Source organism: Hyperolius riggenbachi, chromosome 2 (genome assembly GCF_040937935.1).
Source record: "Hyperolius riggenbachi isolate aHypRig1 chromosome 2, aHypRig1.pri, whole genome shotgun sequence".
In the NCBI taxonomy this organism is placed as follows: Eukaryota; Metazoa; Chordata; class Amphibia; order Anura; family Hyperoliidae; genus Hyperolius; species Hyperolius riggenbachi.
In genome coordinates this window covers 567209637-567231342 of record NC_090647.1, presented here as the reverse complement: position 1 = coordinate 567231342, position 21706 = coordinate 567209637, and the positions used below count along the sequence as shown (strand labels likewise).

General features: G+C 48.7%; 1 protein-coding gene across 3 annotated transcripts in view; it reads right to left on the bottom strand.

The window, feature by feature from the left end:
- Positions 1–2423: 2423 nt before the first annotated feature.
- Positions 2424–21706, bottom strand: part of LOC137547422 (V-set domain-containing T-cell activation inhibitor 1-like) — a 91651-nt gene continuing 72368 nt past the window's right edge. For all 3 annotated transcript variants that reach the window (XM_068271001.1, XM_068271000.1, XM_068270999.1), the window contains 5 exons: positions 19429–19493; positions 17764–18111; positions 16287–16541; positions 9940–10074; positions 2424–5645 (listed from right to left, as the gene is read on the bottom strand). In XM_068271001.1, the coding sequence (XP_068127102.1) occupies positions 9959–10074; positions 16287–16541; positions 17764–18111; positions 19429–19492 (783 nt within the window). In that variant the 5' untranslated portion in view covers position 19493 and the 3' untranslated portion in view covers positions 2424–5645; positions 9940–9958. The remainder of the gene's footprint in view (positions 5646–9939; positions 10075–16286; positions 16542–17763; positions 18112–19428; positions 19494–21706) is intronic.

The following is a 21706-nucleotide window of genomic DNA, read 5'->3' as shown; positions in this document are numbered from 1 at the left end:
AAAAAAAAAACGCTGGTTGTATATAATATGCTGTAAATAAATTGTTAGAGCAAAGGAGAAATGCTGGGTTTCATTGCGCTTTAACTGAATTTTCGTAAGGCTACATTCACAGAGGGCACTCTGTTGCCTGTCACATCAGGATTGCAATGGTTCAGGACAGTTGCACGTTATCTGTGCATTGAGTCATATACAGTGAAGCTACAGTCAACAAAAAGTATGCTTCACTGTAACTGATAACACGCACATTTTGTGGTAAATCACTGCATTACGATGACACACGCTGTTATACTGCAACGCATTCCACTGCACTGTGAATGTTGCATGGGTGGTGCATCGCAGTTCAGCAAGCCGCGTTACAAATCGGCCGTTATGCCGCACCGCAATGCATAGCTGCGAATGTAGCCTTACTAGTCCAGTGTTCTCCACAGTTCATTTGTTTCTCCAGCCATTTAACCACTTCCCCACCACAGGTTATGTCCCCTTAAAGGGAACCGAGCATCATTTTTAACTCCCCGGTCAGCTCTATAGCAAATTAAAAATGCATGCTAAAAATGTGGGTTATTATTAATTTCATTTTACCTCATCTTTTTAATTAGAGGCAGAATTCTTCTATTTCCTCCGTCCGCACAGACAAAGCAACAGAAGATGGAAGGTAGATAAGAAGTTACCTAATTAGACTTAAAGCGGATCCGAGATGAAAAACTAACTATAACAAGTAACTTATCTATATATCTTATCTAAAGTTTAGATAGTTTACACAGCAAATCTGGCTGCAAACAGCTTCAACAGTGTGATTATTTATTCTTGTGATACAATGATACAATGCAGCCATGTTCTGTTTGTCACATTACACACAGGCAAGCTGCTCTGCATCTCCAGCCCTCAGCCTGTGAAAACTTCACTCGCCTCTGCCTCTGAAATCTCTGGCTGGTAACACCTCCTCCTGCCCAGACTGAGCTCCCATAAGCCCTTGCTACTTTGCCAAGGCCAAAAGGCTTGTTTAGTTTATAGGGAATTAGAGTAATAAAACAAAACAAAAAAAGTATTTGGCTTGAGGAATGCCCTATAAACTATATGAAAGGAACACAATTATGCAATGAGTAAAAGTTTATCTCGGATCCACTTTAAGTACCCACAAACAAACCCATTATGCTGGCTCCATACCATACAAATTTTTTGGCAGATTTGCCTACCGGATTGAGTATTTCCAGCATGTCCGATATGAGGAATTTTAGCGTTTTTCTGATCGATTTGCATAAAAACGAATGGAAATCGGTCAGAAAATCGCTCCAAAAATTGATCGATCTTCAGATCGGACATGCTGGAAATAATCGATCTGGCAGGTAAATCTGCCCAAAAATTGTATGGTGTGGAGCCAGCATAAGGCATTAGGGAGGTAGAGGAGTCTTCCCCACTGTACTTCAAACACAAAACATTAGTCACACTTAAAGAATTTCACACCAAACCTTGGATAATGGCAGTGAAAAGGTAGCAGGGGGGGTAAATTCTTAAACATGCAGAGGCGTAGCAATAGGGGGTGCAGAGGTTGCAACTGCATCGGGGCCCTTGGGCCAAAGGGGCCCTCAACTACAGTATTAACCTTTATTGGTCCTGTGCTGATAATAATCACTTCTATAGATACTTTGCATAGTGGTAATCATTAACAGACTGTTCCCCATCCCCTTCTTGCACCTCTGACACTGTAGTTGTCCTTGTTAGGTTTTGGTGCGCCGTATCAATTGTTATGTATGAGTGTTTGGGGGGCCCCAATGTAAAACTTGCATTGGGGCCCTGAGCTCCTTAGCTACACCACTGCAAACATGGCAGCCCTTTCAGTAATTTGAAGCCAGAAGCTGCTAAGATCCCTTTATGAAACTAGAGCATATTTCACACATCACGCTCCTCCCATTTATTCGCCAATAACTTATCGCCACTTATGACACTGAAATGATCTATTCAGTACATCTGGGTTTTTTGCCACAAATTAGGCTCTGCTTAGGTGAGTATCTTTTCCACTACAGATCAAAAAAGCGCTCAAAAAAATGCTTCTAGTGTGATTGGGCCCTTATAGCTATTCCAACCAATTGCCTCCAAGCTAAGGATCCGGATGCACAGCTCTGGCTTCCATGGGTTCTTAGGAAGCACCGAGCCTATCAACAGTAGAAGGCTGTGGTTTCCAGTGTTCTTTATAGTGTAACCTATAACTGATGCTTCTCCACTCATCCTCTCCTCCATAGAGGGGGCGGGTGTATTTGTGGAAGGGGGTGGAGTCACAGGTTGCCGCATCTGAGGGACTGAATAGTTCAGAAATGGCCCTCCTCTTGCAGATGCTGGAGACTTGTAAAAGCAAATTATTCTGTATGATCAGTGACCGTATTGTAAGCATACAATGAATTTGTCTTGTTATAACAAAAAACAAAGTCTTGTAAAAGTAATACCTTTTAATGGCTGACTGATAAAGTTACATTAAAGTTACATTGTTTTCTCTACCTACACAATTTGTTTGGCTAACACAGTACAGAAACATTTTTGCTACTGTTTTGTTATAAGACTCTATTTTGCCTTTTATTTTAGTAGCTCTCACATTGTGTAAGCAGGCTATGTAACAACAATCTGGAATGTGGACAGACAAGGTACATCTCCCCAAACTCAACCAACAAATAAACTGGCGTGGATAACACCTCTCTATCGATGCCTCCATGGATGGGTGATGTGGACTCAGAACCTTCCATCCTTCAAACTCTGGACACTGGAATAGTCTGATTATTTCCCAGAATTCCCGGCTCATCAAGAAGGTTGTTTGAATGATCCATGTAGCGGTGTACAGCGTTTTCCATGTGTCTTGGTGGCAGTTACTACATCAGGTGTAATAGTGGCACTGCCATCACTCTCTGTTACTCCATCTGCTGAAAACACAGGTGCATAGCGCCCAACTGTCCCTCTTTCGGAGGGACAGTCCCTCTTTGGAATCCCTGTACCTCTGTCCCTCTTTCCTCCTCATTTGTCCCTCTTTTTTTGTACAGATCTATGTATATATACATATTTTTGTACTGAAAAAAATGTCTTTAATATAAATGTTATTTATATCCTTTAAATTGATACATTTCTTATTTTCAAATGTTAATATAAAGGAAAACGAACAAGGATAAAAAAGGACCAGTGTGGTTTCAATTATAAAACATCATATTATTCTGATGAAATCTTTATGATACTTGTGACTGGAGGTGTGGCAGGGGTGTCACCTAAGTGTCCCTCTTTCTGATTTCAAAATGTTGGGAAGTATGCACAGGTGTCCAACACAAGGCCCGCGGGGGGAATGTGGCCCTCGAGATCTTCAAATGTCCATCATTGTAAGAAGCAGAAGAACATCAGCACACGGCCCTTCCATCCAGAGGACACTGGTGACATTCTTTCTAATTTAAACATTGTCATTTTGAGCCGGAGTGCAACAATAACTCACAGGACACCCCTCCCCCAACAAAATTAGCATAGGGCCCCCTCCCGAGATCCAAACCGCCAAACTTCCCAGTTGGTCATAAAGCACACACACCTTTCCCCCTCCCCCTGACACCATTTCCCCGCATTGCAGGGAAGCGCAGGGGAGCAGTGTAATATTTACCAGTGCTAGTGATGCGTTGTGTCTCCTGTCCTTCCTGGCAGTCACTCGCTCTGTGCTTTCATACCTCCTTCCTTCAATCACCTGACATCCATTCTGATTTCTGAGCCAGCAGAGCGTGTGGCCATCAGGAAAATCTGAGGAGTCCTCAAAGCAGCATTCTAGCAGGTAAAAGTTAAACTGCTCCACTGTGCTACTCTGCAGTAGGGGGAGGAGCGGGCCCCCATAGCCACCCACCATGATCATGAGACATGCCTCGGGAGCCAGGGGTATGCCTCATAGAGCGTGTGGCCATCAGGAAGATCTGAGGAGTCCTCGAAGCAGCATTCTAGCAGGCAAAAGTTAAACTGCTCCACTGTGCTACTCTGCAGTAGGGGGAGGAGCGGGCCCCCATAGCCACCCACCATGATCATGAGACATGCCTCAGGAGCCAGGGTTATGCCTCATAGAGAGTGTGGCCATCAGGAAGATCTGAGGCGTCCTTCGAAGCAGCACTCTAGCAGGTAAAAGTTAAACTGCTCCACTGTGCTACTCTGCAGTAGGGGGAGGAGCGGGCCCTCATAGCCACCCTCCATGATCATGAGACATGCCTCAGGAGCCAGGGTTAGGCCTCATAGAGCGTGTGGCCATCAGGAAGATCAGAGGAGTCATCGAAGCAGCACTCTAGCAGGTAAAAGTTAAACTGCTCCACTGTGCTACTCTGCAGTAGGGGGAGGAGCGGGCCCCCATGGTCGCTATGGCTACACCACTTAACTGAACCTGTTCAATAATGTTCAATCTTAATAAAAATTTTGGCCTGCGACTTAGACTATGTTTAAGACTTTGGCCCCTTATGTTATTGAGTTTGAAACCCCTGGCTTAAACCATACATGATATATCATTTGGAACAATTCTTTCACTGTTAACATTTTCTTTTACACTTGGATTTTTCCATCTCAGGACCTTCCAGTCTACCTGCAATGAGTAAATTACACAAACTTCACCCGGCTCCCTCCATACAGATGTGGCAGGAAGACATGACTCGTGTTAGGGGGGAAAGGTTTTGTTGAGACATAATATGTGATGATGATAGCTCTGGTGGAGTCTGATAGAGGATAAAGAGAAGCCTCTCCAGAGACTGGTTAGAAAAGTCCCCCCTCTTAGCAGATCTATGGATCAGCAGAATGAGGTCAGTCTTTATAGACAATGCTGAGGCCAGGTAAGGAGGTCCACCAGAGATGAGGCATCTCCAGAGATTGGTTAGAAAGGTTTCCCCTCTTAGCAGAGCTAAGGATCAGCAGAATGAGGTCAGTCATTATAGACAACGCTGAGGCCAGGAGAGGAGGTCCACCACAGATGAGGCGTCTCCAGAGATTGGTTGGAAAGATCTCTCCTCTTAGCAGAGCTACAGATCAGCAGAATGAGGTCAGTCTTTATAGACAACGCTGAGGCCAGGAGAGGAGGTCCACCACAGATGAGGTGTCTCCAGAGATTGGTTAGAAAAGTTTCCCCTCTTAGCAGAGCTAAGGATCAGCAGAATAAGGTCAATCATTATAGACAACGCTGAGGCCAGGAGAGGAGGTCCACCACAGATGAGGCGTCTCCAGAGATCTCCAAAGATTGGAAAGATCTCTCCCCTATTAACAGAGCTACAGATCAGCAGAATGAGGTCAGTCTTTATAGACAATGCTGAGGCCAGGTAAGGAGGTCCATCACAGATGAGGTGTCTCCAGAGATTGGTTAGAAAGGTTTTCCCTCTTAGCAGAGCTAAGGATCAGCAGAATGAGGTCAGTCATTATAGACAACGCTGAGGCCAGGAAAGGAGGTCCACCACAGATTAGGCATCTCCAGAGATCTCCAGAGATTGGTTGGAAAGTTATCCCCTCTTAGCAGAGCTACGGATCAGCAGAATGAGGTCAGTCATTATAAATAATGTGGAGGCCAGGAGAGGAGGTAGTAGGTACATCAGAGAGTCCAGAAGTAAAGTAAGAAGTGTCCACCTCGTGTCCTGGCAGTGGGGTCCTCATGGCACCAGAGTTACTTATCATTCCTGAAATGGAAAATGAACTGTGGTTAATATACTGTACATATAAAGGGGTCCTAAACTATCTTATATGAGAGAATGAAATTCTTTATGCTCAGCTGTATTGGAAATTGTAATTTATTTAAACTAATTTCAATGTAATTATTTGCATTAAAACTTTAATTTAAACACATGATCCAGGTAGTAGCTACAGTAGCTGCCAAGCATGCTGGTCCTAAATACCGGTAATCCTGTACCCGGGACACAACGTTGCAAGAGGACACCTACAGGATCAGTGGCATAACTAAAATTCATGAGGCCCCCCAGTGAAACAATTTTCATGCCCCCCCCCTCAATGTTTCCACCCCTTCCCTTGTCTCCCCTTGGTACAGTGACCAGATTTTTGTAGGCTCAACCTGGGACGGGGGGAAATTTGGTGTCTGCAGCGAGCGTGAAAAATGGGCGTGGTCATGACATTCTATGGGCGGAGCTAACGTAATGATGCAACAGCGAGGCATAAGAAAGCAGTGTTTACGCCGTGATGTGGTCAAACGTGGATTCACATCATAGGTGTGCAGAAACTGTGTGATGCTATTTAATAGTATGCCATAACCCCAAAGCAGCAAACACAGCCAACTATGACCATTAAATAATAAATGCAGCAACAGTTACCCCAGACACCACAAAATAAACGCAATGGGCAACATTTCAGCACAAAATAAACGCATTGCGGGCAACATTTCAGCACAAAATAAACGCATTGCGGGCAACATTTCAGCATAAAATAAACGCAATGGGGGCAAACATGTCAGTACAAAATAAACGCAATGGGGGCAAACATGTCAGTACAAAATGAACGCACTGCGGGCAAACATGTCAGTACAAGATAAACGCACTGCGGGAAAACATGTCAGTACAAGATAAACGCACTGCGGGCAAACATGTCAGTACAAGATAAACGCACTGCGGGCAAACATGTCAGTACAAGATAAACGCACTGCGGGCAAACATGTCAGTACAAGATAAACGCACTGCGGGCAAACATGTCAGTACAAGATAAACGCACTGCGGGCAAACATGTCAGTACAAGATAAACGCACTGCGGGCAAACATGTCAGTACAAGATAAACGCACTGCGGGCAAACATGTCAGTACAAGATAAACGCACTGCGGGCAAACACTTCACCTGCAAGAAAAAGCATTTACTCACCTGGCAGAAGACGTCCCCTCACGCAGCCGGCCTCTGGTGCCTCAGGTGCAGCTCCCCCTGGCCTGGACGATCCTCCTTCAATCTCCCGCTCAGCCTCTCACAGGCAGAGCAGGGCTACGGCAAGATGGCGTCCGGAGGCGGAGCCCTGTACTGGAGACAAATAGTCTCCAGTACAGGGCTCCGCCTCCGGACGCCATCTTCCCGTAGCCCTGCTCTGCCTGTGCCTGCCGGAGGAAGACAATGCAGGCTGGAGCGGGGCTGCGGGGAATGAACTAGCGCAGCGTCTAGTAGACGCTGCGGCTAGTTCATTGTACGGTGGCCAGAGTCCCGAGGCCGGGACGTCCCGCTGCTATAAGCGGGACGTTTCCCGGGACCTCATGCAGCCTGGGACAGCGCCCCCCGAAGGCGGGACGCGTCCCGGGTAAAGCGGGACGTATGGTCACCGTACCCCTTGGTGACCCTCACACCCTGGGGGCCCATCTCACAAGTGTCATAAAACTAGTGTGGCCATCAGGATCCTCACACCCATAACAAGTGTGGCCACAAAACACCTGAACTGAAGTGTACAGTTGTCCCCTGTATGGGTGGAACGGAAGGTTAGTAGTTGGGGGCTTGGGGCCCCCCACAGCTCTGGGCCCCCCTAAGATCACAGGTGCGGCACCCCATAGTTACGCCCTTGTCCAGGATTATTTCACACAACCCAACTGGTGGGGGCAGAAAAAGATTGAAATGAAATGGGGCCCTGGGCATGATAGCTGTCACATTGCCAATGTGACAACTTCATGCAGCCGTGTTTCCTCTGGAAAAGCTGCAATTCCGGCCCCAGCCACTGGGAGTCCCCCTAATGCCTTCCTCACTGTGCACACAGTAAGGCTTTGTTTACAGCGTACGAGAGGATTCACTGCCAGGAGACTTGGGCGCAGGATACAGCCGGTATGGCTCACCCTGCTGCTGCACAAGTTCCCGAGGGCGTTAATTACTATTCCCCCTCCAGGTCCACGTGGATGGTGAGGAATGATGTCATTCGGCTTCCAGCTATTGCTGTCGGCCGAATTACAGTGTTTTAAAAGTAACTTCAGCTCCGTCTTCTGACAGCGCCGAAGTTACTCACTGTGCGCTGCTATAGCTGTAATTCCTATCACGGTGTATGGTGGCGCCGGCTGCGCCCAAATCTCCTGCGCTGGATTGCCAGTGCTCGTCGTATACATCTAAAATCGAAATCGCTGTCACCAGCAATTTTTGTTTTTTTGCGCGATTTTCCCCCTCCCGTCGCTCCACTGCACGCTACGATTGCAGAGTGATTTGTTTTTTCACTTCCTGACGCAAGTCAGGAAGTGAACTCTTTGACCCAGAAAAGAATAACTATAATGCATTTATTCTTAACAGCACGAACGTAATGGCTGGATAAAGAGATTTGTGAGCGTTTTGCACATTTCCTGTACCTTCCATTGTAGCAAAATGGCCCCCCGAAAATGGTACAGACAGAGCTTTGCTGAATGGAAAGCGGACGCAATGCGCTAATATGAACTATCCCATTAGGAATCATTGCACAAGCGATTTCAGGGCATTTTTTAAAAATCGTTGGCGCTCAAAAAAAGCACAAAACGCCCAAGGTGTGAACAAGCCCTCACAGATTGGATTGGATGGAGTGTGGATTAGGACACAACCCAATTTCCATTGTATGGCTAACTCAGTGTTTCTGAAACCTGTCCTCGTGGTTGCCCAGCGGTGCATGTTCTGCAGGCAGCCTCCCCTATGCACAGGTGGGGTAATTAGTGTCTCAGCTACATGGAATCCACCTAGCTGGAGTCACTAATTACCCCACCTGAGCATACGGGAGGTTGCCTGCAGAACATGCACCGTTGGGGAGTCACGAGCACAGGTTTCAGAAACACTGGGCTAACTGATACAATCTCCTCACAAGATATTTGGTATACTGCCACCACTTCGGCAGAGAATTACATTTAGCATATCTGTGCTGCAGGTTTCTCTGGGAAGGAAGTGTACATCTCCATGATCCATCCCCTGGGAACTCCGCAGACCCAAGTGCAGTTCCCAGAGATACATGTCAGCCTCACTAAAGACTAGACTTGGTATTACTTTAGTCTAGATGCCACAAACACTTGGGGTCACCTTACCATCTGAAGATGGGACCACAGACTCCGCAGGGTAACATCGGCAGATATGGCACAACTGGCACTCTTTCACCAGATAAACATTGGCTGAAAGGATACTCGAACTGAAATGTGACATAATGAGATAGACATGTGTATGTACAGTGCCTAGCACACAAATAACTATGCTGTGTTCCTTTTTTTCTTTCTCTGCCTGAAAGAGTTAAATATAAGGTATGCAAGTGGCTGACTCAGTCCTGACTCAGACAGGAAGTGACTACAGTGTGACCCTCACTGATAAGAAATTCCAACTTTAAAACACTTTTCTAGCAGAAATGGCTTCTGAGAGCAAGAAAGAGGTAAAAAAAAGGTGAATTTCTTATCAGTGAGGGTCACACTGTAGTCACTTCCTGTCTGAGTCAGGACTGAGTCAGCCACTTGCATACCTTATATTTAACTCTTTCAGGCAGAGAAAGAAAAAAAGGAACACAGCATAGTTATTTGTGTGCTAGGCACTGTACATACACATGTCTATCTCATCATGTCACATTTCAGTTCGGGTATTCTTGAAGTTGTGGCAATGTAAGCATTCCCATTCATCGCTGAGTGGCATTGCCATAAATGGACAACTGAAGACCTGTCTGGGCCAATCTGGTTTTGACAGAGGTGGTCCCTGGACCCTGTGCCTCATGGGTAAATGCCACCATGGTCAGTGGCCCCTGTGCCTCATAGGTAATTTCCACCATGGTCACTAGCCCCTGTGGCTTATGGGTATTTCTCACCCTGATCACTGGCCCCTGTGCCTTATGGGTAATTCCCACCCTGATAACTGGCCCCTGTGGCTTATAGGTAATTCCCACCCTGGTCACCGGTCCCTGTGGCTCATGGGTTATTCCCTGCCTGGTCACTCGCCCCTGTGCCTCATGGGTAAATGCCACCCTGGTCACTGGCCTCTATGCAGTATGGGTAATGGTATCAGGCAGACATATATACTCACCATGAGATAAGAAGCTCCATCAGATGGCAGCTGTGTAGCCAATGAGGAGGAGGAGCCACAGCAGGAAGACAGGTGGAGACAAGATGGCAGCCGAGCCAGTCACATCCAGGCGTCCGTCAGTCTTCAGACCAAGAACTGCAGGAAAATAGAATCTTATCAGCAAACCACCAGCATACAAATTACCCCATTTCATAAAGAATTCTCCATCCACATGAGACGAGGTGGCTGTTGGTCCGGTAAGTGCGTCCCATACCCTCAGTCACATGACCCTCAACCTGCGGAGGCGGGATATGTGGGGAATAGTGTTGTCCCGAACGGTTCGCAAGCGAACAACGTAGGTTCGCGTTCTCATCGAATCGAAAACTTTATGCGGGTTCGACCCGCCCCCTATACTATATCATTGAGCTAAACTTTGACCCTCTACATCACAGTCAGCAGACACATGGCAGCCAATCAGGCTGCACTCCCTCCTGGAGCCCCCTCCCCTCACTGTATAAGGCAGCAGCGTCGGCCATGTTCTCACTCTGTCTGCTGCTAATATTAGTGAGAGAAGGGAGAGACATTGGAGAGATAGGGAAAGCGATAGTTAGGGGGTCTGTTAGCTTGCTCCTTGCTGATATGTATTGATGAAAAGCACCACCAAAGCAGCTCTTTTGAGAGATAATGTTCTTGTGATTAGGGATGCTCAAATCCGAATTCGGGTGAAACCCGGATAGTTCTATCTGGATATCTCCCAGTAAACCTGTGCAGGGTGGGCGGGGGGACAAGCTTACCTGTCTGACGTCTTCTTCGGTCCGTCCCTCGGCGCCTCCCATGATGCGGTCCATGCACATCACTGGACTACAAACACTTCCTCCTTCAACCCGGAAGGAGGAAGTGTTTGTACTCACGTGACCACCGCGTGGAACGCAGACCGAAGGAGACGTCAGACAGGTAAGCTTGACGCCCCCCTACCCAACCAATCCCCCCCCCCCTAGCCCGCACAGGTTTACTGGGAGAAATCCGGATAGAACTATCCGAGTTTCACCCGAATACGTATGTGAGCATCCCAGCTTGTGATGTGTTTTTTTGTGTGTGTGTGGCCCACTGACACTGCATATACAGCCCTGTCTGTCGCAGCTGGCCCTTGCTAATTGCTATACTAGTGTATACCTAGTGTGAATGTTGCGCATTGTATTATAATACCAGTCACTGCATACCTTTCATTGCACCTGTGTGACCGCACGCTGTTTTATATAGCAGTCACTGCATACATTTCACTGCACCTGTGTAACCACATGCTGTTTTATATAGCAGTCACTGCATACATTTCACTGCATCTATGTGACCGCATGCTGTTTTATATAGCAGTCACTGCATACATTTCACTGCATCTGTGTGAACGCACGCTGTTTTATATACCAGTCACTGCATACCTTTCACTGCACCTGTGTGACTGCACATTGTATTATACCAGCAGTCAGTGTATACCTTTCACTGCATCTGTGTGACTGCACATTGTATTAGTCAAGTCAGTGCATACCTTTCACTTCATCCCCCCCAATATGGACAAAACAACAGGCAGAGGCAGATCCAGAGGCAGGCCACCCGGCAGGTCTGTTCGTGGTCGTGCTGTCATGATTTTGTGCGGCCCTCAACCAAAGTGCAGTGTTTAGAAGAAGGCACGTGCCTGAATAGAGTACTGGTTAAGGGCACTGCCTTTGACATGGGAGACCAGGGTTCGAATCCTGGCTAGGGTCAGTACCTATTCAGTAAGGAGTTCAAGGCAAGACTCCCTAACACTGCAGGGTGGCCTCCTGAGCGCGTCCCAGTGGCTGCAGCTCTTGAGCGCTTTGAGTCCAACAGGAGAAAAGCGCTATATAAATGTTCGGATTATTATTATCAACCCCCAATATTGTCAGGACGTAGTTGACTATTTAACACAAAACACCTCATCTTGCTCAGCTTCCGCACTGAAGCGTGACATATCTACCTCCTCCTGCTCTGATTCTGGCACCCCACTTAACACTCCGTTGCAGCCATCACCAAAGTGCCATTATCCCAGGCAGGGGAGGACTGGCACAGGGGGACGGGGGGCAATTGCCCCCCCGGGCCGCCCGAATCTTAAGTAATTAGGGCCAGCCACTGCTATATGCAGCGGCCGCAGACATACCACAGGTGACAGGTTTGCAGTGGGGATCGCAACCTCGCGCGATATTTCCCGGCAAGTTGAAGTATCCAATCAGAGAAGGGGCTGAGGCGGCCGGCCGTGGTGTGCCCTTGTGCGTGGCTGCGCCTGCGGTGGATGTGAGCGGCACAAGGAAACAAATAGCTTAGGTCCTCTCCGGCCTGGTGGGTTGACCCTGCTTGACTCCGCCCCCCGCCTGGAGCCATTGCCGCCCGCAACGTGCTGCTGTGCCTGCGGTGTCATCGGAGTGAGCTGTCTCACTCTTCAGCTTTCTGTGCTGGGGGGGCTGGGGGCCTGGAGCTGTGGCTACGAGTGGCTGGCTGGCCTGGCTGGAGGAGTCGGACACAGTCCTCCCCTGTGCTGCTGTGCCTGAGGTGTCGTCGGAGTGAGCTGTCTCACTCTTCAGCTTTCTGTGCTGGGGGGGCTGGGGGCCTGGAGCTGCGGCTACGAGTGGCTGGCTGGAGGAGTCGGACACAGTCCTCCCCTGTTCTGCTGTGCCTGAGGTGTCGTCGGAGTGAGCTGTCTCACTCTTCAGCTTTCTGTGCCGGGGGGGCTGGGGGCCTGGAGCTGCGGCTACGAGTGGCTGGCTGGTTGTCCTGGCTGGAGGAGTCGGACACTCTGGGGGCTGGGAGTCGGAGATGCCACCTATAGCTGCTTGCTGCTGTGGAGGAGGAGGAGGTGTAGGACTGAGGAGACAGGAGGATAGAGGAGGTCGGGTCCAGTCCAGGTTGCCAGAGGAGAAGGTGTTTTTTATAAATTTTGTTTCTGTACTTCTTCTCCCTTCTTGTCACTGAGTTACTCACACTCTGCTGCCTGCCTGCTACTGCTGTTAAATTAAATTCTCTGCCCAGGCCAGTGCCCTCTGAGTTTTTTTTTGTGTGATAATCATCCCCATTCTGACCCTGGCCTGAGGGGGAACGTTTTTTCTTCTTGTGGTGTGATTGGCGTCAGGGGAGGGGGGAGGCAGGCAGTTAGGCACTGTCAAACAGGTAGTTGGAGGGGGGTAGGTGTCAGACAAGTAGTTTGTATGGTGGGTGGGCAGGAGTGGGGTTAGGCATCACCAGGTAGGTAGGTTTGTGTGTGTGTGTGTGTGTGTGTGTGTGTGGGGAGGGGGTTGTTTAAAGGAGTTATCAGGCATTTTTAATGAAATAAGTGCTACTTACCCGGGGCTTCCTCCAGCCCCATGCTCTCAGCATGTCCCTCGCCGCAGCTCTGCAGTCAGCCATTCGCTGCCGTTGCCTCCCAGTCCCCGACGATGGCACCAGTCCGACCTGGATGTCGGCCTGTACTGCGCCTGTGCGAGCAGCACTGTCAATCACCGCCACGTGGACCGGAGTGTACTGCGCAGGCGCAGTAGTTCTGCATCTGCCCAGTACGCTCTGGTCCATGTGGCGGTGATTGACAGCGCCACTCGCACAGGCGCAGTCGGCCTGACGTCATCGCCGGGGGCTGGGAGCGGCAGCGAACAGCTGACTGCAGAGCTGCGGCGAGGGACATGCTGGGAGCTTGGGGCATGGACAAGCCCTGGGTAAGTAGCACTTATTTTCATAAAAAAAAAAAAAGCCTGATAACTCCTTTAAAGGGAAACTTAAGTCAAACAAAAAAAATGAGTTTTACTCACCTAGGGCTTCCAATAGCCCCCTGCAGCTGTCCGGTGCCATCGCCGTCTCCATCCGATCCTCCTGGCCCCGCCGGCAGCCACTTCCTGTTTCGGTGACAGGAGCTGACAGGCTGGGGACGCGAGTGATTCTTCGCGTTCCCAGACACATTAGCACCCTCTATGCTGCTATATGGTATATGATATATGCTATAGCAGCATAGATGGCACTATTGTGGCCAGTAACGCGAAGAATCACTCGCGTCCCCAGCCTGTCAGCTCCTGTCACCGAAACAGGAAGTGGCTGCCGGCGGGGCCAGGAGGATCGGAGGGAGGCGGCGATGGCACCGGACAGCTGCAGGGGGCTATTGGAAGCCCTAGGTGAGTAAAACTCTTTTTTTTTTTTGACTTAAGTGTCCCTTTAAGGTTAGGCATCAGACAGGTAGATTGTGCGGAGAAATGGGGTTAGGCATCAGGTAGTGTGTGTGTGTGTGTGTGTGTGTGTGTGTGTGTGTGTGTGTGTGTGTGTGTGTGTGTGTGTGTGTGTGTGTGTGTGTGTGTGTGTGTGTGTGTGTGTGTGTGTGTGTGTGTGTGTGTGTGTGTGTGTCTGGGGCTGTTATCACAATTTGAAGATTTGCACACAAGAAAGATATGGCTTTGGGCTGGGGATGCCGTGAAATGGGCCTCTAGTTTGTGTTGTCCTCCCAGGCCAAAAGGTCCCAGTCCTCCCCTGATCCCAGGGCTCAGCGTTGTGGAAATTTTTTTTGTGTGTCTGCCTCAGATGAGAGCAATGCCATCTGTAGTCTCTGCCACCGAAAATTGAGCCATGAAAAGACCAAGACGCGCGTAGGGACAACTACCTTACGAAGGCACATGATTACAAAGCACAAACTGCAATGGAATGACCACCTGAGGAAAAGCAGCACACAAAAGCAAAGCGACACACTGCAGTGGAAAATACCAGGCCACAATTATTTCTCAAAAAAGGCGATACCCAAACTGTACCGTGATGTTGAAAGGCAAGTGGTGTCATCTCTGGCACACAGCGTTGGGTCAAGGGTCCATCTGACCACGGATGCCTGGTCTGCAAAGAAGACTAAGTCGGTCCCCACACAGCATCTCTGCCTGCAGGCCGCTTGACTGCCTTCTCCGCCACTACCAACAGGGTCCAGGACTCCAGGCAGATTCCTGAATTTTTAAGCTAGCAGCAGCCGCTATAATAATTTTTCTGGTGCATGCCTGCCTCATTTTTCTGGCTGCACTGCGGCTGCAACAAACAAAACAAAAGGCATGTACATGTGTCAATTCCCCTTCGTGATCGTTACCTTGCTGCAATGAAGGGGCTTGCATATCCAGGGCCGGCCCACTCATGAGGCGGGGTGAAACTTTTGCCTCAGGCGGCAAATTTCTAGGGGCGGCATCCGCCCGTCGGAGGGTGCGGGGAGCCGGCCGCCCAGCTGGAGGGGTAGCGGGCAGGACGGGGGTATTGGGCCTAGCGGCGGAGAGGGGGGTCGGACCCCCCCCTCCCTCGCCTGGGTCCCCGTCCTCCGCTCCCCTCCAGCCTTAAATGCATCAGAACTAGCGCAACTCGTAAGAGGCAGTGGGCGGGGAGGACTCACCTCTTCCTCGCTCGATCCAGCGTGCGCTCCACTGACGTCACTTCCTGCACGCCGCCCACTGTATTGTAAATGGACGGCGTTGCAGGAAGGGACGTCAGTGGAGCGCACGCTGGATCGAGCGAGGAAGTGGTGAGTCCTCCCCGCCCACTACCTCTTACGAGTTGCGCTAGTTCTGATGTATTTAAGGCCCAATACCCCCGCCCTGCTTGCTACCCCTCCAGCTCGGCGGCGGCGGCGCCCCCCACGGGGGGGGGGGGGGGGGATCGGCGGCAGCAATAATTTTTTTTTAAATTTGCCTCAGGCGGCAAAAAGTCCAGGGCCGGCCCTGTGCATATCACAATGAAGCAACGACAGCCGGCTATATGAGTGTGTCGTTTGGCACACCTGACCCAAGAAGATAATAAGGTTGTTGCTTCATTGTGGACAGACCAAATTCGATCAGCTGGAAAGTCACTGTTGTTCTGTCATTGAGCTACCTCAGCCCGACCATAGAGGCTTGAAAACCGCCATGGCCTGCCCTCTCACCATGGTGCGCACCAGTCCAGCATGGCCGTCACTACACAAACAGCTGTTTGCGGTGCGTTACACAGTGAGTTTGGTGTGTCAGTGTGAAGCAGTACACTAATTACACTCCCTGATTGATGTATACACATGCAAGATGTTTTCAAGCACTTTAGGCCTCCAATTTAGGATGCAAAGGGATTTCTGCCTTTTAGGGAGTATAACCTTGTTGTGCATCAAATCCAGATTTTTCCCTGGGACTTTGGGCATGTATCCCACTCCACCATGCCCCCCTCCAGGTGTTAGACCCCTTGAAACATCTTTTCCATTACTTTTGTGGCCAGAATTAGTGTTTGTAGTTTTGAAAGTTTGCCTGCCCATTGAAGTCTATTGTGGTTCACGAACCAAAATCCACAGGTTTGCGACAACTCTAGTGGGGAATTGAGGATCTGTGGATACTCACTTGTGAATTTGGCGCTGCCCTGCGCCTTGGCGAGGTTGTTCTGTATGATGCAGGTGTACTGCTCCTCCAGCACTGCTCCGCTGAAGGTCGATAACACGTCCACCGTGACGCCCAGACCTGACACAATCTGAGTGCTAGCATTGATATTGGTGCCATTGCTGTTCAGCCAGGAGACGGTGGGCGACGGGTACCAGCTGCTGGAGCTGCACTGCAGGGTGCTGCCGCTGGTGTTGGTCAGTGTGAGGGGGGAGAAAGCTGGAGGAGACAGGAAGAAAAGATATATTTACTGATAATCAACATCTCACACGACAATAAACCTGCAGCAAAAGGCTGGCCATACATCAGTCAATACGAGCAACAAACGGATCATTATCTGATCAGAAAGCGGTGTTGCTCATAAATCTTTGCATGGAAAATGGCATTTTCGATTTCGAGAAACTTTTTCCTGAAAATTCAATGTATTTTCACAAAATGGCGAAAAAATTTATGAAAACTGAAAATTTTAGCACAAAACAAAATGTTTATTTTAGCGCAAACATTTTTTGAAAAATCACAAACTTGTTTCAAAATAAATGGCATTCACTCGAAAGTTGAATTTAAAGGGGCAGTTTAGTGAAAATTATGCTTTTCCATTAACCCCATATCAGTTATTTTCATGGAAAAGCAGAATTTTCACTAAACTGCCCCTTTAAAGTAAACCAGAGCTTTAGAAAAGAAAAAGTTTTAAACATACCTGGGGCTTCCTCCAGCCCCATATGCTCTGATCGCTCCCACCCCATTGTTCTCATTTCTCTCACCCTCCAGTGTTCTCACCTCCCGTACCCCCATCCTCAGTGTTCTCACCTCCCGTACCCCCACCCTCAGTTTTCTCACCTCCCGTACCCCCACCTTCAGTGTTCTCACCTCCCATACCCCCACCTTCAGTGTTCTCACCTCCTGTACCCCCACCTTCAGTGTTCTCACCTCCTGTACCCCCACCTTCAGTGTTCTCACCTCCTGTACCCCCACCTTCAGTGTTCTCTCTTCCCGTACCCCCACCTTCAGTGTTTTTACCCCTAAATCCCAGTATTCTTACCTCCTGTATCCTTAACCCCAGATTTCCCAGCTTCTTCACCCCGTAACCCCAATGTACTAACAAACAGCCCCCACACCTCCCCATACGCCCCGCGTTCTCAGATCCGGGAAGAGGTCACCCAGCACCCAAGGCTGAGACGCCAAAGTGCGCCCCCCCACACCTCCCACCCCAGCCATCATACACTGATTGCTATTAGACTAAGAGGCGCCCCAGGCCCCCAACACCTTAATCTCTAGTTATCTGGCTTGCAGTCACTGCCATGTATCCCCTTTTCTTATTTATCTCTGCTCCAAACACAATAGGGGAATGATAGCTGAGTGAGTTGTGCGCCCCATCCTACACTGCGCCCTGAGGCTGGAGCCTCTCTCGCCTCTGCCTTGGCCCAGTCCTGTGCGTTCTCACCTCCCACATTGAGAGTCAGCTTGTTGCTCCCAGTTCCCTTGGAATTGGTGATGGTACACTTGTAGACTCCGGCGTCCGCCAGCTGCACATTGCTGATCTTCAGAGAGGCGTTTCCTGACGTCAGCTGGTCCAGGAAGAGGGCGGTGCGACTTGTAAACTGGCTGTTCTGGTCCTTCAAGGAGGCCTTCCCATTCTCATACTTGTAGACGTTGCCAGTCATGCCATCCTTCTCCCACAGGACATTGCTGGCCTGTTTAGGGTCAGGCGTAAAGGTGCAGCCTAGGATGGCGTTCGTACCAATCTGCCCAACCGCATTGGATGTCGTGACATCATTCACTGTGCTGTTACCTGCAGAGAAGCCGAGAGACCAGAGACTTGTCTGCTGTGTATATTTCATAAGGTGCTCATTAACATTACAATCTCCCAAACGATCCACTGTACAATCGATTTCTGCATTGTGATTATTCTGAGTTAAAAAACTAATATCCTGCATTACTTTTTAGCATTGCACATTGCGCAGTACATACATTTTTCTATTAAAATACATTGAGTGCCAATGTATTTCAATAGAAAAATGTATGTACTGCATTGTTGTATGCGTTTTTGCATGGATTTTTATGTAAATGATGCCTGATGATGTGTTTCCTGTTCCTGTATCCTCTGACTGCAGATGAAAAAAATTGATAATTCAAAAACGCAGATAAATGCACAAATAAAGACAAACCTGCATAAAAAAACTGCACAAATGCATATGTGAAGTAACACAGGCCTTTTTGCAGTGTGAATCTTTCCTGTGGGTTTTACCAGGACTTGCACAGGGCTAATCAGTTCACTGAATAGTTAATCAATTTTTAGGTAATTCACGGCTTTCAGAATCTAATTCCCCCTGTGCAAGTTCTGGTTCAGCCCAGGTTAATGCCGGGGGCTCCTGCAGAACAGGAATATCACTGGAAATTGAATTTAAAGCTTATCTGTAATCATCAGTGGAAATTTCAGTGACTGGCTGCTTACTCATATTTATCCACAAGATGTCGCTATTTGCCGTGAAATTTACACCGTGTATAATACAGACACCATACAAGCTTGAGCTTGCAGAAAACAGCAGCTATTAGCTGGGGGAGAGAGAGAGAGCACTCCCAGATAGATGTTATTTGAAGTCCGCAGAGATCATGTAAATGTGAATTTGGCATTCAGCAGAATTTAGATTTATCTTTTAGCCAGTTTATTAGTTCCATGCAGAGGGAGACCATTATGTGACACTAGTCACATACTATAACAGGATAAATAATATCCCATTCAGTTTTTGAAAAAACTTTTACTAAAAATTAGGAAAGTCCCCGCAAAGGCGGGTCCTGCAGTAAGCGGGGGAGGGGCTGTGAGAATGGCACTGATGTTTGGGGAGGGGAAGAAGGATTGCCATTGCAATGGTGGCATTCTTCTGTGATTTCAGGAGACATAAGATGATGACAAGGGGCGGGGTAAAGAGGCAGTAAATAACGATAATCTGCTGTTAGAGGAGGCGGGAGATGTTCTATTTCCATAAGCATGGTAGACAAAGGGGGTGGGGCATAAACAGGAACATAATGAGGGAGGCGGGGCAAGCACCAATGCCCCATGCCACGCCCAGGTAATAATACAGAGGATAAACTTGTTGGAATGACTTACCTGCTACGCTGAGGCCGATGATCAGAGCGATGACAAACAAGAGAAGAACGATGATCGCGATCATTCTGCACACAAACATAAAGACAATCAGTGCTCTGTGCATGGGAGAGGGGAGGGCCACATCACCGACACCCTAACACTTCCAATGACTGAACCCCACATCCGCTCACAGAGCTCAGCAGACCAGAGTGACCCTGAGGGGACTGCAGCTTCCTGACATGCCAAGGAGGGACACTTATAGCAGGCATATATTTTGGTAAAAGCCCCCCCCCCCCCCCCCATGCCTCCAGGAGAATAGTGGGAACGGGGAAAAGCATCTTTGGATTTGCCGCAGGGGCTTCCTATTGGTTATCCTCTCTGACCCCTCAGCTGCCAGCTTGGACCTGCTTTATCTTCCCAGCTGCGCTCCCCTCCCTGCACTGCGCAGGGGCTTCCCATTGGTTATCCTCTGAGACTCCTCCGCTGCCGGCATGGAATTGCTTTATCCTCCCGGCGGTGCTCCCCTCCCTGCACTGCGCAGGGGCTTCCCATTGGTTATCCTCTGAGACTCCTCCGCTGCCGGCATGGAATTGCTTTATCCTGCCGGCGGTGCTCCCCTCCCTGCACTGCGCAGGGCCAGTGGGTTTGTGTCTGTAAAGTAACGTGGGGCTGCTTGTGCATGGAGAGAGAAGCCGTGCACAAGCCCCTCCCTTCTGCGGCGCAGATGCTGTATATTGTGCCGGCGCAGTGCAGCCATGATCGTATATGGGGGGGGGGGGGAGCAGCCACGAGAATTCTACGACATTAAAGTTGAAGATTGTTTAGAAGATCCCAGCACAGGAGGGGTGTAGGAAGAGCGGGGAAGACTATGCACTGTCCAGACGCTTCCCCTGACTGATGAAAGTAGTATTGTCCCTGGACTGAGGTAAGTATCTAACTTTTTATTTTTAACCTAATTACAGTTTTTCTTTAAAATGGAGAGATCCCATTGGTTAGTGTTAAAGGTCTTTATTGATAATTAAGAATAATAAAATACTTTACTCATTGTTGCCCTTTTTATTTCAACTTAAAGAGACTCTGTAACAACATTTTCAACCTTAGTTCTTCTATCCTATAAGTTCCTATACCTGTTCTAATGTGCTCTAGCTTAGTGCAGCCTTTTCTAGTTGCACTGTCTCTGTAATATAGCTAATCTTCCTTGCTTTGTCAAGCATTGTCGACTCAGGGAGGAATGCACTGCTTCTGCTGCAATAGGGAGAAGTTATGCACACCCCCTCCACGCCCCCTCTGGCTCTGTGTGTGTGCTGTGTTTATAAGTCACAGCCAGCGTCTCTGCTCACAGCCAGCCTGTCTGTAACCTTGTGAACAGCTGTGAGTGCAGAAAGATCAGTTCAAAGCCCAGACAAGCAGCTAAGGCAACAAGTGGGAGAAACATTCCAGCAGTCAAGTCACGTTTGAGAGGAGCCTCTGCAAAAAGGCGCCTGCTCTGATGATGTATTTCCTGTTTGGCGGCCATCTTCATTGTTTACAAAAACAATGAATAAAACAGTGATTTTATCACCAGGAAAGCAGCGGGGAGCGGTGAAAATGTCACAGAGGGGGCTAGGAGAAGACAACAAAAAGGCTGGTACGTTTATTTATGTAAGATTTTCACAGTACAGATTCTCTTTAACCCTTTGTGGAAATGGGTGTACCTATTTCACCGGGGGGGGGGGGGGGGGGAGGGAGTTGAGTGCAGGCATCTGGGGGCCCCCTTGTTGAAGGATCTCTTTGCCCAAAATATGGAAACCGAGAGCCCAATCTAACGTGGTATTTTTGATAAAGATGAAAATAGTATGCATGAGATATACTCACAAATGTGGGTAACCTCAAAGACAACCACTGATTAGGCAGGTGGGGAGAATTATAAACTGACACCCCACTCAGGTCTGTAGAAAGATGGGGATACACCCCTCCACAAAGGGTGGACTAAATATGTAATGAACAAGAGGATAACAGAGGCACCAATCAAGGATAAAGACGACTAAAACCCGTCTAAAAGGAAGGAAGTGGGTGGACTTACTTCCCTTAAAGTATATAAATGACCAGGCCAAATGAGCCGTTATAAATATAACAATAACATTTATTAAAGCAAATCCCAAAGGTGCAACGCGTTTCACGGGCCAACATCCCGCTTCATCAGGCAATCAAGCATGGAGAACACTAAAATGGTCAAGCAAAAAACCAGAGCTCAACTGAGAGCCGCCCGGCGTGTGTATGAGGCTGGATGAGGAGAGTTAAGACTATGCGCTGAAAGGTA